The sequence below is a fragment of the Strix uralensis genome, chromosome 1 (genome assembly GCF_047716275.1).
Source record: "Strix uralensis isolate ZFMK-TIS-50842 chromosome 1, bStrUra1, whole genome shotgun sequence".
Taxonomy (NCBI): domain Eukaryota; kingdom Metazoa; phylum Chordata; class Aves; order Strigiformes; family Strigidae; genus Strix; species Strix uralensis.
This window is the reverse complement of record NC_133972.1, coordinates 102981350-103006167: the sequence shown is the minus strand read 5'-3', so window position 1 is coordinate 103006167 and position 24818 is coordinate 102981350. Positions and strand designations below refer to the sequence as shown.

General features: G+C 39.1%; 1 protein-coding gene across 3 annotated transcripts in view; it reads left to right on the top strand.

Annotated features, from left to right (window-relative positions):
• Positions 1-23829, top strand: part of MOCOS (molybdenum cofactor sulfurase) — a 231180-nt gene extending 207351 nt beyond the window's left edge. For 2 of the 3 annotated variants that reach the window (XM_074875541.1, XM_074875555.1), the window contains 5 exons: positions 3163-3287; positions 3863-3968; positions 7865-7991; positions 10293-10397; positions 17695-21291. In XM_074875541.1, coding sequence (XP_074731642.1) covers positions 3163-3287; positions 3863-3968; positions 7865-7991; positions 10293-10397; positions 17695-17841 — 610 coding nt within the window. In that variant the 3' untranslated portion in view covers positions 17842-21291. Of the gene's footprint in view, positions 1-3162; positions 3288-3862; positions 3969-7864; positions 7992-10292; positions 10398-17694; positions 21292-23403 lie in introns of those variants that run through there. The other variant, XR_012629746.1, reaches the window with a different exon arrangement.
• The last annotated feature ends 989 nt before the right edge of the window (positions 23830-24818 follow it).

The window sequence follows — 24818 nt, the reverse complement described above, 5'->3', positions numbered from 1 at the left end:
CCATCTGTCCCACTTCCCTTACTGTTGACTCATCCTTAGCCTCCCCATGGTTAGCCCATCTATTACAGGCTGTAAAATAGCCTAGGTTATCTTTCTCTCTGTGTGCATATAATTGGCTGCCATACTATTTATTGTAGCTTGTCTTTCATGTCACTGACTCTGTCATTTTTAATATATGAAACAGGAAATTTTCATGGGAAACTGCTTAGAGTTCTGAGGAGGAAGAAAAGGATGGAATGACAAAGGGGAGGTACAAGACAAATTGCACAGAGTGGACTGTAATTAGCAAATAAACAGGGCAGGAAGTAAGATGGAATGAGTGGACAACACTGATGAGGCTCCCAGACTGCTCAGAGATGCAACAGCACTGATGCCAGGAAGCAGGGGAGCCTCTGGGGCCAAAAAATGGAAATAGGAGCAAAACAGTGGTTTACAGTAGGACAGGTGATTTGTGGTCTGGGGTCTTTTCTGCAAAGTGTCTGAGGTGAGCAGTGGGACCAAAAGTCTTTGTTAAAAGGCTTTTATTCAAAAGAAACCTCCACAGAAGGCATTTTCCACTTACTAATTCTGCTCTCTGATGCTGTGATTTCATCCAGTTCAGCTGGCTTTGGTGGTCACTCTGAATTTACAGAGATGGCTGAGCATAGCACATGATGTAGAATCTGCAAGCAGTCACATGAGAAAGTTTAATTTCAGAGCAGCCACGAAAGTTTAATGAGCCCAAGTTTCCCATGTGAAGCAATTCATCAGTGTTAGCCTTCATCTCAGCAGGGGTTGTCCATGGGCATGTGCTGCTCACATCAGAGGGACATGGCTTTCTACTATAATATCTAACAGTGGACAGAAGCAAGCAGAAGCTAGTGGTGTTAAGGTTATTGATGTTGTAGAAGACCCTAAATGCTCAAGGTTATTGCTCTACTGAAATAGGCAGGACACAGCCTCCTCTTTGACAGACCACAATATGAAAGAGATCAAAGGAAGGGTATCAGTGGTAGAAGACAAAGGTATAGTTAATAACAAGGTAAACTGAGCCTGTTTCACATAAATGTATGTATTTTATCCCTTGGAATCAATATTCAGACTTCAGCTGTCCTTGTTTCTTGTTCTATATATTACCTAGCTAGAGGGACCAGCTGTAACACACTGAAGCTGAATGACATAATAAGAAGATGAGTGGGGAACTCAAGGCAAACGTCAAGTAAAAACTGAGAGAACTAGGCCCTCTTTTATAAATTGCCTGACATGTGCCAAATGAAATTTAATGCTGATAGATGTAAAGTAATACTCAACAAAAATAAACATAAGCAGAAAATGAGTAGAATTGAGCTACAACAGAAAGACTTTGAATAAGACCTTGAAGAGGTGATGGTACTTGCTCAGAAAATGGTCTGGCGATAAGGGAAAGCAATTTGAAAACATAGCAGTCTTGGAACACAAAAACTACACAGTGACATTTGATGAAATACGAAGAATGCTCTGTGTGTCTAACTCAGCCACTGAGACCCAAAATGGTAAGCAAATAAAAAAGCGGGCAAAACTTTGATCCTGATTTATACAGTATTAAGCTTTAGCAGGCTGCTAGAGGTCATTGGCTCAGGAGAAAATTTAAATACCCCTAGCACCTCTGAGGGGCAAAAAATATTTGGGTAATTTGTTTCACCTGTACTGTTACCAAGAAAGATTCATGCCTTCTCTTTAGCAGCTTTCTTCCTAACAGAGTGACCAGCAAGAACACAAGAACTGCTCAGCTCAGACTATAGAATCCATGTGGAGTCTCACCTTTTGTCCATTGTTTCTTGCCACAGTGCTTACATCTCATAATACCAGAGCTTCATTTCAGCTCTAGGGCATCACTGGCTAAATGCAGCTGTGGTTGGCATTCATCCAGTCTCAGAGTGGGGAGAGGATGCAGAGCTGCATCACAATCAAAATTCAGAACAACCACAGAAGAGATATCTGATCCCTGCAGGATCAAATCTCTTTGATTTCACTTGTCCTGGCTTTCTACCTGTGTAACTCAGCTGAACCTACAAAGCATTTCGTAAAGCCAAGCCATGTCTCTCTATCCTAGGGCTTAGCATCTTCTGCTATGAGGAGCTGTTTTCTTGTTTCACAGAGCAGATGGTCTCCATGCAGATCAATTTCTTTGGCTGGATAGGACAAAAAGGTGAGCAGAGGACCACTGCTACCTCATTTTCCTTACTGCAAGAATCCTGCCTAGATCGTCACAGGAATTTGCATTCCTCTTATCTGTTTATAAATATTAGATGTCAGTCAAATCTCCTTTTGTAGTCAATAAAGAGAGTTAAACACTCCCAGAGTAAGTGTCATCACATCCTGAGGTCTAATATAGATGGGAACTACTTACCTCTTTCAGTTATCTGTGAGGGGAACGCAGATAATTACTTTAAGATTGAAGTTAAGATTACTCAGGGCTGTGAAATCTGATGGCAAATAGGATCACTTCCCAGTGGTCTGATCTGTGCCCTTCCTGAACCAAGAGAGGTGATCTCAAAATCCTTCTAGGAGAGATGACATCCAGGTAAAGAAGGCAAATCTATTGCCAGCCTTGCATAACTTGCTAGACAGTTTACTAGTCATGGAAACCATCTTTAGATTGAGAGATACCTGGGCTCTGCTAGTGGAGCCATGTTTTAATGTGGTGTCTGTACTAACATGAATTAAGTTAGGGAATTAACATCATTCTACATGGTGGGATCATTAAAAATTACACCCAGTGTGGCACAGTGGGGCAATCTTAAATTCAGCTCAGATTAATCCTCTCTGTTTTAGTAAAAAGCACAGACCAGAGACTAACTTTTTCGTAATACTGTATTGTAATATTGTAATACGGGCTACCAGTTACTGTACTTCAGAATCAGTGTCTCGAGTGTTACGATTCCTTTATTCTACAGTAATTTTCTGTATAAAACTAAATTAGATCTCATGAATATTAACTTCAAGACACAGAGTAAAGTTGAGGAAATTGGGAGATAAAATTATGCAGAACTTCACATCTCTGTTTTATCACTCATTAGAGAATACGAATTCTAGATTTTGTATTGGAAGAAGCAGAATAAACATCTTCATAATTCATCTTCAGTTTTGCAAATTAATGCTTGGGCAATCAAATTTTGCTAAGTCCCTCTTTTCTTATAACAGGGTAAAAACATATGATTGTGGAGAAGGAATTGCTGGCTGGTTCTCTTTGTTTCTTGGTCGTCCATGTCGCTTGATAAGACAAAGTTCAGACATGAAAAACAGGTCTCATCAGAAAAATACAAAAGGTATTTCATTCTTAAAAATTTGTGATTTCTTATGGCCCATGGACTTCTTACTGACTATATAATTACCCTGATAAAGCGTGAAGGAGTCATTCAATACTGATCTAGTAGGTTTCAAAGGGTTCATTTCTACCCAAACTGTGTTTATGCTGCCCTTTTACTTGGTACATTTAGTGAAAATGTACAGATAACCAGTCTTGGTATTTTTATCATCGTGACCATGATTTTGTCTGGAAACTCAATAATAATTTTGAAAAATTACCATGAAAAATCTATAAACAAAGAATTTATTATAAAAAAGGATCAAATTGAAAGAGATCAAAAATAGATATTGCTCTTGTAAATTGTTTTACAAATTTGGTAAAATCTCAGCTCTATCTCAGTTTCTAAATGCATTGCATTATTATCATTTACAGATTTGAGGGGATTCTTGGAATCTTTCCGTAGTGTCTGGAGCTGAATGAATAATTTTTTAATGAGAATGAATTAGAGGTCAAAGGAAGGATAAGGTGAAATTGCTAGTATAATCTTCCTGATTTTTAACAATCATTTTAGAATCTTGGATTCATTTTTTTTAGGTTTGTCATCTGCTACAAACATCTCACTCTCTCTTGTGAATGAAGCACAATACCTCCTGATAAATGTAGCAAGCATTCTGCAGCTGAAAGAACATGTTTCTGCAAGGTAAGATCCTTCTGTCTCCAAATGTTTCTCAGCAGTCTTGGATTCAGAATCTAGCCATAAGATGCCAATGTAACTGTTTGATCTGGAAAAGTAGAGATAGTTACTATTCAACATTCAACATATATATAGGTACTAAACTGCTATAATTATTAATTCCTGTATGACTTCTGAAAATTTGAATTAAATGCTTGAACGTAATCTGTCTGTCAGTCATCTTTAGGAAAACTTGAACAAAATTCTTGTCAAATGATTTGGTGGCAGGAGATTGTTGGGAACCAGCCAACTTCTGTTTGTGGGAAGAACAAAGATAATTAGGTTTTCTCCACACAAATAATCTGGCAGGTGAAAATACAAAATCTTGCTGCTTGCTTACCTGTTTCTTTCCTATGGGAAGGATTAAGATTTAGAGCAAACATTCACAAGAGAAATATTTTAAAACTACTTGCAGGACCAGATTAATTTCATTTCTTAATTGAATTTGGCTTTACTTGTATAAAGTAGGAGATAGAAGCAGCAAATGAAACACCAAGCCAGCCCACAGTTCAAAGATAAGGAACCCATTACCAACTAAATTTTCATATACTGACAATAGAAAGTTGTTTCTTAAATGTAACTAGGACAGGCTCAAATTCCACAGAAAGTCTGACCTTAAGGCCTCTATCATAGCTGTGCATTCCACAGCCCCAGCATTTGTCCCTGAGCTTCATTTTCCTATTTCACCAAACTTCCCTGCTTCTGCTTGGAGTCATCTCTCCTCTTAGTCACGCACCAAACATGCCCCCTGCATTGAAATTCCTGTTTTGAGCAGAGGAGAAATATATATATATAGCTGTAGGAGGATACGTATATAGATTCAGTATTTAAAACCACTGACTGAATGAAGTATCGCTACAGACCACTGGAGCTTGCCTGAGGGTTTTCTTTCTTTAGGAGAATACAGTTGGGCAATTTTAGGATATCATGGCAGTGCTCCTCTGGAAAAAAAGCATGGAAAAGTTTTGAATCAGTCCATCTCTCAGCTGTTTTGACTACCCTTTCTCAGTGACAGTTAATGCCTTCTTTTGAGGCTTGACTGGCTGGGTTATTACTCCTTGGGAGAACACTTGCAGGCATCCCTTACTCAGACTGGGCTTTTTACACGGTAAGACTCAGTGAGGAACCATCCAGACATGAGATCTGAGTGCAAAGAAGAAGAGTAAGAGACCAGAGGGAGCAGCAACTGAGGATGAAGGAGGACAGGGAACTTTGGTAAAACATGCAGTGTCAGGTGATCCACTGATTTTACACCTCCCACTACAACTAGGCTTGTAATCCCCTTTTCCTGAAAAGAAACTCCAGATGTGACTGGAGCTGCCATGATGCCTGAGAAGCATCTTGCTTCCCACTCTGCAGCAAAATTTGGGAAACTCCTCCCTATTTTGCCATGCAGTGCTTTCTCAGAGTGCTGGGGAAATGAATTCAGCATAGATATGCAGCATCCTCATTCTGCACTGTTACTAAATCATGTTGTATGAACTTTCCAAATACTGAACTGTGCAATGTACTTTCAAGAATCTGCACATATGGGTCTTTATTGAATGTGTTTTCTTTTTTAGAAAGTATTATTTAACTTCTTGGCATGTGGGTTTCTTTTTGTTTAATGGAAACCTGCTAAGATTTATAAAACAATTTCAATCTTCAGTTGATTTTTAATAATTTCTCTTTGTATGTTCTGTAAGTAAAAATTAATCTTCCAGTTTGCACTTTGTTCTTGAGAGGTGATCTAAAACAGATACAGCAATTTAACTAAAAATTAGAATGTAACATACTGTTGGAGAGCTACATGTACATGGAGACATCTGTCTCTCAGGTGTTACCATTACAGGTCCCCTCCATGAAAATCCTCATGGCTTGGCCTTATGCTCAAATGTTCTTGTTAGAAATATGCCCCTGAAGATGCAAATATTAATTTTCAAGTTTACCTGTTAAATATATGTAATGTGTTCTGGATTGCAGGGCCCACTACTGTGAAAAGTCCACAGTACCTAGGCTGGCTTTTACACTGACAGATCCTTGTTGAGATTTGCAGGATGAAGGTGCCTGTCACTCCATCCAACCAATGCATGTTTTGAGGGAGGGGAAATAATGGCAGTTTACTCAGATACATGCTACCAAGTAATTAGAAGCAGTTCTGAGTGATGGGGATAGGTGCAGGAGAGGTGAAGTATTTTGGAGGTGAGCCTGAGCAGGTTGAAGGGAGAGAGTAGGGGCATTGCAGTCTTTGAGGATCAGCAGCAAGGGATAAATAGTAGAAACTAAAAGCAGTTTTCAGCAGCTGGCTCAGGACACTGCAGGCCCAGCTCTGAGGTTACTTGGGGCTTTTGATGCCCCCACCAGTACCGATTGGTGTAGCAGGCACTTATATGTCACAAAATGCATTCAAAACTAGAGGCTACACAGCACCCCAGTTCCAAGAGCCCACGGCAGAGCTGGGAAGCACAACAGCGTAACTGAATTTGTTCATGACTGACTGCTATTTTCCTCCTTGTCTGTTTGAGCATCAGCACAGTCTACACCTTCTGTTGGCTCCTATCTCCTGCAGTCATTACGAATTGTGTTTCAGCCTTGGGATTGCCTGTGGGATCTCAAGGGAAAACCTGTAGCCCTTCAGCTTCCCATCCCACTTTCTACCTCCAGGCTGCCGGGCCCTTGTGAACAGTGAAGGCTTGATGGAGCTGGGTTTGTGTGGTTGGACTGAAAGTCTGCACAGGCAGTTTATCCTTATGCACATTTGTCTGCTAAAGAAGATCATCTAGACTATTTTAAATAAAATCAAACTCTTTTTTTCACCTAACAAGCCTCCTCTGGCAAGACTGCTTGATGTGAACAGTTTTCCCTGTACTTTGATTTTGCATGTTTTTCTTCACTTTAATTAAAACACATTTTAAACTGTATGTCCTTTTTTTTTTTTTTTTTTTTTTTTCCCAGAATACAAACTTCTCTCCTCACTACTTACTCAGGTTTCTGCCTCTGCTGTAGGGTGTCATATCACAAAGTTGTCAGACCACAGCTGATGGAGTATCAAAAATTGTTCATGTCCATAATCACTAATGCAAAAAGAAATGCTCTTCAACATCTCTCTAACAGCACTGAGAGAATTCTCTTGCAAATTTTAGGGCTGTCTTTTTTTCTGGTACTGGTTGGGTTCTCCTTTAGAAGAAGAGTAAAGAATAACAATTCAAGGGTGCAGCCAGATTTCTGATATTTGTATGCAGTTTGCTGCTCTGTCTGCCTCATATATGTTCTCCGCACTGACACAAATCTACACTCTGGCAGTTCAAATGCTTGTAAAGAGGTGGAGATATCACCACACAGAGATTAATTTTTTTCAAAACACCTATCATTTGGTGCAATCTGCTGCATCCCAAAGGCAAATAATAATAATGTGATGAATACATTCTCTCGTAAAATGCCTTTACTGGCCTTTTTCACCTTCAGCATCTGCTGGTTTTGTCCCTTTTGCCATTGCAGCATGTGCAGAATAAGTTTCTATTTGCCTTCTTTTTAGAAGCATTTAACAAGTCAAATGATTGCTAACTCCAAAGATCTTTTCATTTGTTACCATTAGCCTTAAATGTGATAACTAATAAGGAATTTTCTCACAATCACCTGTCTACATACGTTCATACCTACAGTTCCAGGTTACACCTCTGAAGAAGCCACCTAGAGGATTGCAGATTATAATTAAATACCTTGTGCCTTTTTCATAGCCTCTGTAATAAAACTCAGTCCAGGTTGTTCTGGAGAAACTTTTGCTGAATCGTATTAGCCACTAGATTCTTACAGCACAAACATCTAGTGCAGAACTAGTTAATAAACCTTATTTTTTCTTTTTCTCTGCCAACTCTGTGAGACAGATTGGAAGAGCCATTGGAAATAGAGGAATTAATCCGACGTTTCCGTGCCAACATTGTCATCAGTGCACCAGAGTCCTTTGAAGAAGAAGAGTGGGCTGAGATTTCAATAGGTGCTCTGCGATTCCAGGTGCGAACTCATCTCTCCTGTCCTAGTCTGTCACGAAGTATTTTGACCCCTGGAGACAGAGCAATTTTTTCAAGGCTTTGACTGGAACATGGGCACCACAGTTTGTGCAGATGAAATTTATGAAGTGTGTAAAGAAAAAAACATGCTGTGACCTGTGGCAAACATGCTTCAATATAACGAGAGGTTTTGACATATTTCTCCACACCTTTTTTTTTTAATTTCATAATTCATAAAATTTCCCACCTCTATCCAACTGAGCAGAACAATAACGACTGTTTTGAGGCAGAGTTTGCTGCAAATATTTAGACAGCATGTCATGAGAGAATACCGGTTGCTGTTAAGCATAATAGTCCAAATGTAACCTCGGATTGCTGCACATCAAGCAACTGATTGCCAAAAGACTGGACATGAATACAAGTGAACAATCACTGTCTATTGCCCTCTGTTGTACACATTTAGTCTTAATCTCCATTCAAGACATGTTTCTAAGTCTAGCCTGGTAGGGTTTTTTCATATGCTTCGTATCATATCTAACAACATAATGTACTTTGTACTGTAAGGAAAGTGCTGAAGAGTCAGACTTTGTTGGCAAATACATTCTTTTGAGAAGAACTTCAACAAAGGATCCATGAAGACGCTACACATGAAACCTAAGGGAATGATGCACGTGTTACATGTTCTGTTGGATTTGTCTGGTTCTTAGATATGAAATATGTATTTGAAAATGCATTGCCCAGGATATGAAAGTGGGTTATTCTTTGTTTTCTTAGGGATGATAATGAAGGTGTAACAGAATTGCTAAGGTCAAATCTAGAAGCTGTGATAGACATCACTCCTGTTTCTCTCTGGTCAGCATACTGTAAGAAACAGAGGGGTCATTTTTTCAATGAGGGTGGAAAATATGACTTTTCTGCTCTCTTCTTATGTGTACTTTGATCAGTAAGCTGTAATATGAGTTACAGAAAATTGAGGAAAAATTTCTTTAGGTAGGAGATGAGGAACACAAAGGACAAAATCCTTGGTGTATGGCTTGTTGGAGGCTGGAGTTGCACTAGGGAACTCAGCTCAGGATCCTGTTGTGGAAGATACTGAAAAATAGAAACTCGCTCCTGTTTCTGGCATTGAAATACTTTAGGAATTCAAGCCAAAAATAGAAAGGCTTATGCAACTTGCATTGTCTTTTCCAGCCTCTGCTAGGTCCTTATTCAGATACTGATGTAGTAACAGTAGAAATTATGTTAATGGTACTCAATGCCAGGAAAATGGTAGAAGAAGCTGTTGAACAAAGCAAAGCAGGAAAAAATATTTCCTTCTCTGACTTGTTTTCTTGTTCTTTTAATAAAACATTAAAGCTGTGGAAAATCACCTTCTGAAAAAGCTGAGCCAAATGTATGGTTTTGAGGATCATGCTGAAGAGTTGTACAAGCAGTTCTAGATGTATCTTTAAAAACTGAAATAGCATTTCAGGTCAGCATATAAAAATGTTTGCAGCAGAAGGTGTAATTATTTGCCCTATTTGAAATTTATGACACGTTTTACAAAAGTAGAATATTGGGATACTGTAAGAACAGTTAGTTTCTATAACGTACAGCTAAGCTAAAGTTAGGGATGCAATATTAAGTGAAACTGCAATGTGTCTTCCTTTTTCATTTAATGCTTTAAGAATAAATTTGTTGCAGAGTTTTTTTCCCTAAAAACACACCCTAGTTCAAACAAGAATTAACTTTAAGATCCATGCTCTGTATTACATATGATGTTACACTAGAGGATCTCATTATTCCTTCCGATTATGTAAACTTGTGAAAATTCATATTTTGTATTCTGATTATCTACAAGTGACATGCATATAAGAATGGTATTGTGCATTTCAGCTGCACTGAAACAAACACAAGAAAATCCTCCTTGGGTTAAATCCTGACGTGCTGGCTTACTTTTGTATTCAATTCTCCTTTGGGCAAATACCCCTGCCAGCCCATAGATGAAGTGAAGCCATCAGGAAATACAAATATGTAAATGTTGGGTATTTCTCAGATTCTGTCTCTGGGAAAGTTTTCCTTAAAAAAATAAAAGAAAAAAGTGAATTAAAAATTCAGTGAGACCTTCACAAGTAGACCCTTTGAAAATGTACCTACTGTATTAGGTGAATAGGCCTGACCTCTTACATAATGAAAGCATAAAAGAACACAGGAAAGGTATGTGAAAGATACGTGTTTAAGATATTATGGTGGTCAGAAGCTTGTACTGTGCTGTGTTGTACTGCTTTGATATACATTTGTGAACGTTCTTTAACTAAAATTTCAGGTTATGGGTCCATGTAGCAGATGTCAAATAATCTGCATTGATCAACAGTCTGGGGAACGAAACAAAGAATTTCTGCAGTCTCTGTCTGCTTCCAGGGGTAGAAAGGTCAGTACAGTACTCCAAAATAGCTGTATATAAAGATGTAGTTACTTTATTGCGTGCTTAGTGAAGTATCTGTGAAGAGAATATTCACAATTAAGTCGTTACGCTAATCGTTACCATTTGTTTTTTCGGTAAAAAGAGGATGCACTTACAACCCAGATATGACATGGTTTATTTCCATAAAGTGTTCAACATGGTTTTTATTCAGAAATTGCCTATTAATATGCATTATTTTTTACTGTGCTTGCTTTTATTCAGTATGTGCTGCTTTACAATGTGTCTATTTTGGTCTTGAAAAACATGAGCTGATGCACTGATGTCATTCAAGGAGAGAAATCTGCAGAAAAATCAGAAAGTGTTTGAAATGATACAGTTAGCTCATAAGACTAAACTTTATTCGTACTGTGAGAAACTACTTAGCCGGAAAAACAGAGCAGGTGTGAATATAGTCAAAGCAGAGAGTAATTGATTAAGAAAGTGACTGGGGAATAAGTGTGAAATACAGGCGTTCATTTGGAGTCCTGTTTCCTAAGGTTGCATTGCTTCTTGGAATTGAGAGTGCTCAGATGATGGTTAGACAGTTTGGCATCCCAAAAGTTTCACAAATCTCCTCATAAGTATTTATTTAGATGAAAATCTTTACTCTAAATTCATTGCTTCCTGTTAATTAAGCTTCTGTTGTAAAAGTTAGTTAGCCAGTCAGGACTCGGAAGCCTTGCCAATACCAGCCAAACACCAGAGACTGGGCACAGCACAGGGGCAGAGCAATAACAAATAGGTTGAAAATCATTCACCCAAACAATGCACAAACAAGTTATAAATAATGCATTCTTTTTGGGGGAAAAAAATAATAAATTGATTCATCTCAGTGACTCATTAAGCAAACAAAGGGCTACATTTTCAATGAATGTTATCCTTGGTGAATAGTTCCACCGGCTCCATCTCGGAGCCAGCCGCCTGGTGCAGAGTGAGACGGGGCAGAGGCGAGCAGTCAGGGGCCGGCTGTCTAGGCACAGCTTCCAGCTGACCTGAGATGACTTAGGGTTGCACAGCAGGCTCTGGCATCCAGATCGCCACAGCACATGTGCCTTTGTGAGATGAGCTCCTGGCCGTGGTGGGTAGCCTGAGGACAAGAGCCCCCTCCAGGTAATGGTAACCCACAGCTGGAACACCTGGCACACTTTAGAGCACATTCTGGCACTCTGGGCAGGGATGCCCAGCTGCCCCATGGAGTGTGGTTTGCGGAAGGCTTTCTCTACCCATGTGGGTTTTACTGAATTATGACTTGAATCCTCTGTAGAGGGAAATTCAGGGACCTTCTCAAATGACACCAAAACCTTACCTGGGACACAGATACTCAGAAGAGTTAGAGTATCTTCTGCATGTTTCCTGCAGCAAAGATAAGCTTCTCTTTCATTCTGATTAACAGCAACGCAAAGATTTTCTTGCTACAGGCACTCCTAGAACCAAGTAACTTTTTCAGAGAGAACTAAGGCAGAGAGAACAATCCAGCCTCTTGAGCACAACCTGGCACCAGATAAAAGACGCGTGGCAAGGCGAGGCGCTGCAGAGCACAGTGCTGCTATTCACAGCAGGGGAGTGCTCTGCTTCCCTCAGCTGCACAACGATATTCATGCTGCAAAGAACCAGGCCTTCAGCTTTTTTTATTTTTCCCATCCTTCAACACTGCTAGCAGATGGGATCTGGTAGGCTCTGCATAAGGCCGAGTCCTCCAGGTTAGCTTAACAGCTGAAAGAGATAGTGTGAACTGGTAGTTTTGCCTGAACTGGGTTTAGCCTCAGAGCCCATCCCTCCTGCAAGTCATCTGTGCGTTGATGGTCACCAGCTGGTTATCAGTGAGTAGCACCTGAGGACTATGGCATCTTCAGTGTGCTGAGCAGACCTTCCAGAGGACATTGATCCAAACCTTTCACAGCTCACAGTGGGGAGAGAGAAAGAACATCAAGTTCATGTGACTCTCTTAAATTGCAGAGCTAATCCTTTGGTGACTCATGTCTCTAGCATGCGCTTTTCTGTTACGGAGTCATCTAATAGACTTCATTTTCTCTTTTTATCAGATACAGATTAAGTGAAGGAATTTAGCAGTGTTTGTTCCCAGCTGTCAATAATGTAATTTGATCTATGAAAAACAAATGCAGCAAAATAAGATCTAAGCTGATTTCCCAGTACAAGGGGAACTGATATTTTTGAAAGGCTGTTGTAGTTGCTCGATTTCCAAAATATTAAAGATATTGCACATATGAATGGATAGCAAATCCTGAACACTTAACAAGAGAGCCAGATGTCAATATTTACCATTTTGTTTTGTTTTTCCAAGAACACCAACCTGGAAAAATGTATCTAACTTTATCAAAGTGATAGCCCAAATGACAGCACTGACAATGAACTTCAATAATGAGCTAAGTAAAGTAAGGCTTGTAAGAGGTAGTTCGATATTTATTTCTGAAATCATATTTTTCTCCATCCCTCTGAGATGATGAGAACCGGGTGTTCCAAGTGAAAGATTGAGGCTTTGCATAAACGGATTGCAGCTGAAAGTCAGAACCAACATCTGTAATTAGCCACACAAGCTATTTGCATGTTTCCTAATAAATGTAAAGCAGGGTGCTGAAGCCTAGCCAGCTACTTTTTATGAAACATTTTATCACATTGTTTGAAATAAAACACAAACACCTCTACAAAGCGAACTTGAGCTCTGCTGCCATCAGTTCTGAAGAAACACTCATTAAGGATTCTTTCTGTAATTTTTGACTGAAAAGGAAAAATGAGCTCTCCTTCTGTGACAGAGCTCTCTCTCTTACTGCAGGAGGCTACGAAAGACTAGATAACTACATTAAGCAAATAGCATAAAAATAGCCACACGCTGTTTCACATGCGTCACCACCTGATGCAAAACACACATAGACAGAAAGGAGAGAACATTGAATTCTTGCCTGTCTTCTGTGTTTTGCAGATTCAGTTTAATGCTAACAATAGCGGAAGCCCTGTGGGTAGAGTTGCAGCGATGCTATAAACTGGGACTTGCTGTCAAGGCAGCAAAGCGAATTGCATTAGCAGTCTGCCCCAGCATAAATGTATGGATAGCGGTACATCAAGGAAAATCCATTATGTTTGCACATGCCCTCATACACTAAAAGGCTTGTGTTTTTTCCTGCAGGCTGTTGATCCTCCTTTATGTATCTCATTGTGCCTTGAGAGAGCTTCTTTCCCTGCAGAATTAGACTCCGTGCCTTTGGATTGCTTACTGAAATGTTAGCAAGGATAGCAAATGACTTTTCTTATCTGAGGCACCATCACAATTTTCATAGTAATTCAGGGCTTTACACTGTGCGATGCTTTTCATCAAAAGATCTGGAACATTTGCAAACAGTGATTGATGTAATTAATAGACCTCTGAAATAGAATGGTTCTCTTTTCTCATTGGTGACTGAACTGGAAAATGCATTTATTTAAGGTAGAGCAAAGGAAAATTAGTTCTTAGGAAATCCCTCTGTTGTCTAGATATTTTCATCAGACAAAGATGGGGTTTTTTGACACCAAGTTAAAAGTTTCCCTTTTTTCCAATGTGAAAAATCAGTATCTTGAAAGTGAGCACTTCCACTCTCCTATTTTGTAAGGCTTTACTAATAAGTTTTGGTGAATCCAGAGCTAATAAAACAACCTTACATTTTTTTTTTTAAAAAAAAAGGCCTTAATAATTGCATCTCCCAAACATTTGCATGGAAGGGAGCTTGTGTTATTGTATGAATGAAATGAGCAGACATGAACAGGTATATCTATTAGGCGGAGGCAGCTGACAGCTGCATCCAGGAACGAAACCCAGAACTCATCCTTCCAAAGCTAAGTTTTAGCACACAGTATCACTTATGTGTTTGTTACACATTCTAGCAGGGCATTTTCCCTACCAAGTGCTAGTCTGAATTAACAGATTGTTTAGGAGCTGTAGCTTGAAGGCATCTCATCTCAGCCTTTGTCAGATGTAGCACCTCGGGTTTCTGTCTTACAAAAGGAGATACTGCACCCAGGATATTTCTCTGTCAGTGAATATCTAAGCAGTGCATGTTACTGTTGATCCAGTAAATGTGCTTGAAACAACATGCAAGAATGACAGCATTTTATAGCTCCTCCTTTAAGTGAGTATGATGACTATCATATGATTCACTGTTGGCAAGAATAAGTACATTTTATCTATTTCTCCCAGCAGTGAAGTGTTGTGCTTTTTACTAATCAAGAAGCTTTACATTTTTTGTCCCTGTGAAGTTTAAGAGTGATGGGAAGAGCCCCTACTGCCATCAGAAGACTGAGTGGATAAAGCCCCAGAACTCATAGTCCAGCACTCCCTGCCCAGCTTTCAGTGTGTTCTGGGGAGGTTATATGCAGAATAAAATGCCCTTGAAGTCAGGAAAAGGTAGCAACAGCAGAGGGAGATTATGCGGTTCATTGTAATAACTCTGCATGCTGTAATCTCTGCATCTGAAAGCCTCATTTTTCAACAGTGAAATGCAAGAAGGGCCAATTTCTATATTTTATCTTTCTCTTGAAACAGAGCTGAAAATGGCAGGATGCACAGCTTTTGTGGGTGCTTGGGGGTGTGTGCGATTATCAGTATTTGCTGAGTCAATATTTATAATTATGGAAAAAACAAGGAAATTTACTTAAAAGATATTAAATCCACTTCTGGTAATCACAAGCTAAATTTTGATCTTAAGAACATTCACAAAAGAAAGAGGTCAGCAATTCCAAGCAGGTATTAGTACTGAAATATGTATACCATTAGTATACCATCACCTTGAAAACTCCTTAGGCATCACCCAGTCTTAGCACTGAAGAAAATACTATGAGATTTTAGATGTCCAATCAGAATAGGGAGATACTAAGGACCAGTATTAAAATAGTATTTGAGAACTCCTGAAAAGATGTATTCACACATGCCTTTTCTTAACTAATTCTGGATGGTTTAAAGTGCTTTAAGAAAAAAAATCTTGCTAAATTATTCACAACAATAGAAAAATTGGTAAATTAAATTCTCCACAGTGAACAATCTGCCCAGGTTTATTTTAGTCTCATTTTAAGATAAATCAGGATGTCAATACAGTAAAAATAAATGAAAACTTCTCATTTATCAAATAAGTTCATTTACACAGATCACTTATAAAACTTCTTCCTGTGTGAAATGTGTTGCATTGTCTAATATTCATTTTACAACATCTGTTTTGTGACTGCCTGATTTTTTAAAACAATAAAATGATGGCAACTGTCATTTTTGCAGTAGGGTATAGGAAGTAAATCCAGATTATTAACCACAAGACTGAAAAACACATCAGTTATGCCAATAGAGAAGCCACAGCTTGTCAACAAACAAGAGAAAAGCAAAACCAGAAAAATAATCTGTGCACCTTAATATTTTAAATGAAACAGTTACTAAGATACAATTTTAGCATCATGGTTGATCCAGCACAGTCACTGTGCTAGAGGAGTGGGATCTTACTGTGCTGCAGTCATTCCTCAGCATTAAATACCAGAACACTGACCATAAGGATCTACCCTGTGTCAACCAGTGTTAACACCATTATGGTCACAGGTATCCAAAAAGTGTCATTAATAGGAAAGGCCTGATCAGGTCCAGCTCATACCCCATATATGTGAAATGCCAGTAAGATGAAGGAATAGCAGAAGCAGCCAAAAAAACTCTGCTTGGGAGTGTTTTTCTGTGGGCCACCTTTTTCTTTTTAATGTTTAGGATTAGAAATGAAACAGAAAGACCTAAATTCAGAGTCTGAGGTCATGTTTGGACAGATCTCTCTTACTTGGGAGTAGGTCTCAGCCTTACCTCTTGCAAATTCTTCAAAAACTAAAAGCTGTTTCATGTTACCTCATTACTGTATCTTTATTTAATTATATGGTGCAAAAACAGGAGAAAAAATACTGCCTTCATATTTAATCTGTCAAATATGCTCCCTTAAATTCAGCTAACACTATTTTTTTAATTTATTGCAATTCCTTTTACCTAGTATATTTTTCTAAACCTGCTGTAAATGTAATTCCCTCAATTTCAGGATCATCGATCTGAACAATGGCAGTAAATGTAATCAGGAAATGGAGAAGGAGAATGGAGTTCTGTTTTTAATGAATTTCATTTGCTTATTTATTTACTTTACACTTTAGAGTGACTGGTACATTTTGTTTGTAGCGTACTGAAACAAAATACTTTTTATTGAAACCTGTAAAAAAGGACAAAAAAATTAGTATTGGGTTCCAAGGTCCTCAGTTTGAAGAACAAAGACATTGTGAAGTCTACAAATCAATTACTGATTTAACATGGTCTTTGGCATTCCTTTATTTCTTATTTTACATATTTCTTTAATTAACTATTATCTCATTGTTTGGAAAATATTATCATGAGAGTGCAAGTCTGTTTCTTGCGCATTTCTAAATTCTCCGCTGTTGGAAAACAAAACCACAAAAACACACCAGTCTCTTACTGTGACATTTCCAGATCCCACCCAGCTGTTCACAGCTCCAACTGTAACGTTCAACATGCGTAAGATCAAGACCACACGTAAGAGTGCAGACACTCAGATCAGGTTTTCAGTGCCTGCAAGGGTTGTATGGCCAGTGGGTGAAGTGGTTATTCTGTTCCTCTTTTCTTTATCATTCAGTATCACAAGGACACGTATCCAAATATTTCTAATATTTATGTAGGGTGGCTTCACAGGTAATGACAGATAACAAGTGATAGTCCTAATAAAACAAACTTTCTGAATATTTTCTGTAAAATATACTAAAATATTCATAAAAACAAATGAAGGGAAATTCACAAAGACTAGACAGAACAAAGTTCTCTTAACTAAGCGAATAATTCATGGTAGAAGATGCAAGACTTTTCCTCACTGTTTGAACATACATGCACTCTTGTGCTGCCTAGTCTTTATTTGTGATAATGCATTAACTGTATTTGTCAGGAAGCCAAAACAGTCATTAAATGACAAGACTGTGAGGGAGTGTAAATAACGTGTATGATACTGTGGAACTCATGATGAAATACTGTGTTATTTATCCACCTAAAGGTATTCTTCTTGAATAGCATGGGGTTATCTTTTGTTTACCAGTCTATTATAGTTAATTAGTTTAAAATGTTCTTAATTACATGGAGATAGTACATACCTCCTTATTCTTAAAGCAAGATTGTTTTTCTGAACATATCTGGGTTGTGAGATCCTCTATAGATCTGATTAATTTAACATGACTTGCATCTCAATAAATATTTTGCTTTTTTCAGACAAACTTTGGCATATACCTGATGAACCAGCCCTTGCACTCATCCTTTCCAGATATTTTATCGGTTGGGTGTCAAGTTCTTCCAGTGCTGAAGGAGAATACAGAAATTCAGCCCCCGACATCCAGTGAAGAAAAATGTTCAGGATAGATTCTCTGGTGGAGATGAAATTTATATGCAACTCCAGTGAAAAGTCGGTAGTCAGTTATTCAAAAAGAAAGAAAAAACTTCCACTCATTTGCTTCTGGTTTAAGTCTTTTAATTTTCTGTTTGCTGTAAATGATATCAGATGGCAGAACCCTTGATAATTACAGCTCACCTACATGTTTTTGCTTGTGATTAGGTTACAGCAGCCATAACTCTATTTTGCTCAGTTGCTTCAGGTTGCAACAAGTTTGATCAAGTTTTACTGGTGGATGACTCCCAAAACAAGCCCAACATTGCTGTCAGAAACCCACATCTCAATGAAGGAAAGTAAGCACAACAATACACTACTTCCTTATGTTGCTTTGTTAAAACCACAATTGGGAGAGAGGATGCAGGACATATTTTAGAAACAATGTGGGTGGGAAGGGAACAGTGGGAGAATGGCATGAGAGTAGCAATGCATTCAGCTTTTCAAAAATGAAACTGAAGGTGATGTGTAGACAGTCGGAAAGCACTCGAGAAGAGGGAACTCTTATTGGGAAATCTGTGTCTCCCTCTTCAGAAGTGGTGTGTGAGGATGCCAAAAGCTGCAAAAATCAATGAAGATTCATTATGCTGTTTGCAAAACACATTCCCTGTAAAGCAATTTCATCCATTTGTTCTTGACTTCTTTCTCTCATTCCCATTTGCTGCTTTTCCATCTGACTTATTTTATGTGATGTCTTCCCACACACTTGTTTCCTTATGTATTTGTGATGTTGCCACATTTTTCCTAATTAGAGATTTTTCAACTAATACAATCATGTTTTCTATACAAACTTTATTTATCCTCAGAGGTCTTTAATGGCCACTTAAAGGAACTCTTGAAAGTTTGGATGCCTCTCCATCCCAAACAGGTCAAAGTATTCTTTTTTCTTAGTCTTTGTGCATTTGATAATGGCCTTCTTAGAAGGCTTTTGAGTTCTTTACTCTCCTCAATATGACTCTTGTTTTCTGATTTCTGAGAGAAAATATCTGAAATTTAGGACTTAGTCTGAAATATCAACTGTTGTGAAAATTTTTAAAAAATAAATAAAGCAAGCCACACAGCAGAAAAACACATGAAAAGTCAATGTAAAGCAAGACTGAACACACTGAGTCCAGGTGTTTCATGACCCCCAACATGTGTCCAGTTAGCCACAGGGTGATTCATGCTTCCAGGAAGTCCTTCTGGAACAGGACATTCTTCTAGATTGGGTGCTCTATTGCCATTTAGGAAGTGAAATTTTGACCCGTTAAAAGCACCGTCAGAACTCTCATCCAGCATGATTTAGGTCTTCCTTGGGGCAATTTTGGCTCAAACTGTGTGAAAGTGCTTCTGGCTGAAGCAATCCTTGAGTTATTTGAGTATATGCCTGGAGGGGAGCGGGCAGTTTTGTGAAGGAATTGGTCAAACACTCATTCTGAAAGGGGAGCGACTACCGCAGAGCAGTGTACAATGGGAAAAGGGAAACGCATCACCCAGTGTGCAAATCAGAATTCAAAGATGGTCTTTTTTCTTTCTCTTCTTCTTCTTTTTTTTTTTTTTTTTAAACTGGTTTCTTCTTTCTTTTTTTCTTTTTTTTTTTTTTTTCTTTTGTTCTTTTGAAGAGCTGGTTTTACTCACTTCAGCTGGAACAGACTCTTATTAGTCTCTCAGCAGAGCTTTGTAATGGAAATGAGAAGAGACATTATCTGTTTCTTACAACCTGCCATAAAATACACGGAAAGAGAGAGGTGTTTCATATGTATGTAAACTGAGGATCAGTTTTGAGAGTTGTACCTTCCACTTCAGAGCCCAAGCACTGCTCCTTGATGTCTGCTTTGAAAAGCAGGGGTTTTATCTGTCTAATAGTCAATTATCTGATGTTGTAATGAGCAGGCTTTTTGGAACCTTGAAAAGCAGTTTCCTGGTATCGAAATCTCTTAACTGTTTCACTCTTTGCCTTTCTGTTATGCAGAACATTGTTTTGTTGGATAGAAAGGCAGCGCAGCTCTGGCAAATTTAATATGAAGAGACCTGCTGTATGCTGACCTTCAGGTGATCTCTGGTGCTTTGCTCTGTCCTCTTCACCTCACCAGTATGTCATTTGTTTAAAATGGCACAGAAGTTAGAAAAGAAAATTGAAAGCAAACCTCAGCAAGCTCTGTTTCACTTGTTATTGGATTTACTACAAAATAAGTCACTTCAGTACACAGTGGCTTGACAAATACTGTTTGTGAATAGCCTTAATGCAATGTATGATAACTAAGGATGAGAGGATTTGAACTTTAAAAATGTCATGCTTGGTCATTTTGACCTATTATTTACAGGCAATTACACTTTCCCTCTGCTGTGGCTTAGTAATACTAGATCAAGAATAATTTTGTCATTTTACAGGGGGGAAAAAGATCTTCTCTGATGTATGAACATACTCATTAGTATACTCTGTGCATTTCCCAGAAGGAACATCCTTGTGCTACAGTGATAGGAAATGTCACAATGCTTCAGATTGATGGAAGAGACATAAGGAATCTTTTAATCTCAACAAAGGATAATATTTCCCTTCTAGTAAGTGGAGTGTTCCCGCCAGTGTTGATACGTCTTCCCATCAACGAAGACAAATTCTTCTCAGTGCCAATGATCTGTGGAAAATCTTGAAGTAGGAAAAGTCACTTTAAATGACATGCACTGTAAGTTTGTAGAAAGAACTTCCCTCCCATGATGTGAAAAAAATTCAGAGAAAGAAGAAACTTAGCATAATGCAAACCCAGGTACTGCAGGAACAAAAAGGGCATAAACACTTCAAAACACTGCATGTATTACATGGAAAGATTGTATGTTCTATAAGGGGTGACTTCTCAGTCTTCAGGGTATATAGGAAAAAGACCATTTTGGGCTCTTTCATCTAAGTACTCTCATTGCTGCAAAATTAAATGTTTGGACTAATTGCAGATATATTTTTACCTTCTATGGTTAAGAAATATACTTCCAGTATTTTCAGAATGCTGTATATAGAAGGTCCTCTATATATTTGAAAACTACATCCATATTTCCTCACAATGAATTTTTCAGACACATTCCATTTTCTGTGGGACTGAACTCCCAAATCTCAAGGCAAAAATGGTGATTATTACAGGTTCTAACAATAGCCAGGAGGCTGGAATCACAGAACAGAAATCAGCATTTTTAGGACAAGCCTCTGAACTCTGTTCTCTGATATGGCTAAGATATTTTAGATACAGTTTATGATTTATATACTTTCAATAGCATCCTTCAAAATATGGTCAAAATTTTAGGTCACCTTTCTGTCAGAATTATACACAAATCAAAAGGAAGGACTGCATAAAAAATGTGATTGTTCATAAATTGTAGAGATTATGCTATGCATTTCTTCTTCAGTCTGGTTTTAACTTTCTTGGAAATGAAACCAATAAATTATATATTGTGCTTGATGTGTCTACTGGTGGTGGTTGCATTCTTGACCTTTGAGCTCATGAGATGCTAAGTTCTGCTCTGAGGCACTGCTGGGCTCATGGGTCGAGTATGTGGCTCAGAACTGAAGGGATGTCTCATCGCTGCTGGGATTCACAGCTGAGATGTTCCTCCAGCTATTGCGCTGATGGCCTCTGTCTGTCTAGTCAGCATGCCAAATAGTTGCACACTCAGCTGAGGCCCTGCACAAAATGCACTAATAATCACAGGTTTCCTTTAAAATATGGCCAGAGGCAGTCCTGCTGGAGCCATCTCTGTTATCCAGAGGTTGGAGCTCTCATCAAGGGTGATGGAGAGGAGAAGGTTGATTCCCTCTCCTTTGCCTGGAGGGATCCAACACCATCTTTCTCCTCTGCCTAACCCAGTAGGCAAGACTGAGGACTTAACAGAGCGGAGTGTGTGTGGGAATCATATGGAGGGCTTGTCCCTCCCTTCTCATGAGGTTTTCACGGAAATGAACTGTGATTCACTGAGCAAGAGACATGGGCACAGTGAGGCAGGATCCGCATGTGACTCTGAGCTACTCATTCATTTTCTTTTGGATTCACTGAGGGTGGGAGGGGAAGAAGAGCATGACTCTGTAACCCAACAGGTAGGTCACTCCTATGGAGATGAAAGATGTGGGTACGTCCCTGTCTCTCTGATTATACATCCGTCATGAGGCAGCTACTTGGACAAAACATAGACACAGCCCCTGGAGAAGGGAGGAGAAGGCAGAGCACTCCGTGTCTGCTGGGCATGTGAGACAGTGGGTTACAGAGGCTTGTCTCCTTCCTCCAGCCACCAGCATTTAAGTACAAGGTGGAACTTCAGCAAGAATAGAGGAGAACACCCCAGGTATGTTTTGGAATAGTCCATTAGGGAAAACACAAGTTTGACTCCTCAAAAGCAAAAATGTAAATGAACCCATGTTTCTGACTTCTTGATAGGTGCACCAGTCACAAGGCCAGAGTGAAAAGGAAAAAATATGTGGGAGGGAAAGAACAGTGGCATCTCCTACAAAGTTTAAAAGAAAGTAGAGATACACATGCCTTCACCACCCAGTTTGTAATTTTTTTAGTCAAGAAAGGACGTAGGTATTGTCAGGCCCATAAATCAGATTCAGAGAACTCAGAGTAAGTCATCGACAGAGAAGTGCCTCTTAAGCAAGGTGCCATTTAAGAGGCCTCTCTTCCCTCCCTTTTCTGTCAGCTAGCTTACTTGGCTGCTCACTCAGTGTGATGATGGTTGTGGGTCACTTCCAGTGGAAAATAAAATAAGCAGGTGATCTGCATAAGGAGTGCACTGACTCACTTAAGACTGCAGACAGGGAGAGATGTTAGGGAGGTTTGACATGGGGCATTCTTGAGTATCACTGCCATGTGCAGAGGTACATCAGAAACCTCTGTGTAATAGTCCCAGAAATATGTGTCACAGAACAAGTTAGTCATTTTTCTGCTGGCACTGTGAAGTCATCCTGGAAGGGTGATATTCAAGAAGTGTGCTGTAGGGGAACAGACCATGGCAAAGGCAGGATGGGAAAAGGGAACAAACCAAAAAATGCTCATTGCAGCATTTGCCACTGAAAATTGCTGAGGGGCTTCTCAAATACCCACCAAGTAAGACAAAATGTGAGAAATCAGGGAATTTGATTTAGTACAGCCTTTTCATGGCAAATTTGAAAGGACATTGATCTCAAATGAAGAGCCTCTTGCCTTGCATGGCTCATGCATAGCCTATAATTAGGTGCATTTCTACGTTAAACCCAGTTTCTTCTGTGAGCCGATCTATTCCAGACTTGCAATCAAAACTTGTCAACATGCTGCAGATCTGGGTGTCAACATCAGCTTCTCCCAGATAACCAGCGTATTCCATCTTTGAGCCCTTCTCATGCTTTTTGTTGTTTCTCAGAGGTAAGTGTCCCATCTGGATTAAAGTACTCTGGCCAGGATTGCTAATGCAGAGATGGTTCCTCAGTCCAGAAGTGAAATCAGCTTTTGCTTTCTAAAAGGGCTGTGTTTTCCATGTGCCTATGTTTGAAAAGCCAGCCATGATCTAATGTCAGGTCTGTTCTTTTCTGGTACTTATAATAGCTGGATCAGACAAAGCTGTTGAAAAGTTTGTGAGTTACTATTCCCGGAAGCAAAACAAAACTAGAAGACTACAGAAGGCACTGCGCTGCTGAACCCATCTATCCACTTCTACAAATGGAGAAGAGCCTCTGAGGTATCCATCGTTCGTTGCTGTAATTCCCAGTGAGTCATGTATTAGATATTTGTAATTTCACTGTTTTAGCCTAATGCTTTGGACTGTTGCTTATCCTCAGAGCCTTCGTATTTACTGTCATATTCAAAATGTTCTTTCCAGCAAATCCTTCAACACTGAAATGAAACTGAATTTGTGTTATGTCAAATGTTTGTCTTTATTCTGTTTTAAGGAACAAGAATGCAAGATTTCTGTGTTTGACTTGCTGTCTAAAGCTTAATGTAATGATTTAATACACTTGAAAAGAAAAAGTTCTTGTCCAAGTTGCTTTATCTGTCAGTCAGTACTTGTAAAAAAGCTACAGTTTTCCTCAGTAATGTCTAGTCAATTAGAAAAAAAGACCTAAGCTACTGAAGCTGGGCACAGCTTCCAAACAGTCGTTGTCTAGAAGAGTTTGCATCTACTCATATATATTTATTCAAGCACAAGAAGTCTAAATAGTCTAAATTATTTTATTTTTTTGTCTTGGAAAATACTCAGAAAAAAAGGATGTGCAGTTTTTCTGAGGGAGCACGGGATATGGCACCCCATCTTTTGTATCAGACCCACAGTGGTACCCCTGGCAACCAAACCACTGCTGTCCCTGCAAGCAGAATGAGGCCTCAGACATGTAATAGTGCAGAATCAAGTTTTGTCATGCAGCTTTATACCCTTTCTCTTTCATCATACACTAAGGAACAGCTTACAACAGATATGCTGACTGAACTCTGAGCTTGCATGAGTATGGACTCAGGACCCGGGGCCCTTGTCCCTCTCCAGACACTGTGTGATCTGGCTCCACTGTGCCCTGCTCAAAATTTGTCCCAGGGATACTTTGAAAACTGCTGCTTGCTGGCCTGTGCTGTAGAATGTGAGTTGTATATTGTGGCCAGAGACTCTTAGAACAATTTAAAGCCAAGACATTGCTAATTTAGCTTGCTAAACTCAGAGGACTTTTCGTTAACTAGTTGTGAATGGTTCCATCTGAGGGAAGTGCTTTGTCAAGTTCTTATGCTTTTTTATGTTGTCTTGTACTGGAGTCATGGAGTCATTTGGTATTCATTCAATCCCACATGCCTTTCCAGCTGACACTGCATGGTAATTGGGAGCTATTTACATTCGAAGTGAAGAATATGTCAAGGAAGAGAGAATCTGACGTTTCATTGAGTGGGTAACCTGAAACGGTTAGATTAGTCAAGCAAGAGTGAGAGCTGTGTGTATCAGAGGCATGCATGAAACATTATGAAAAATGCAAGTGGATTCC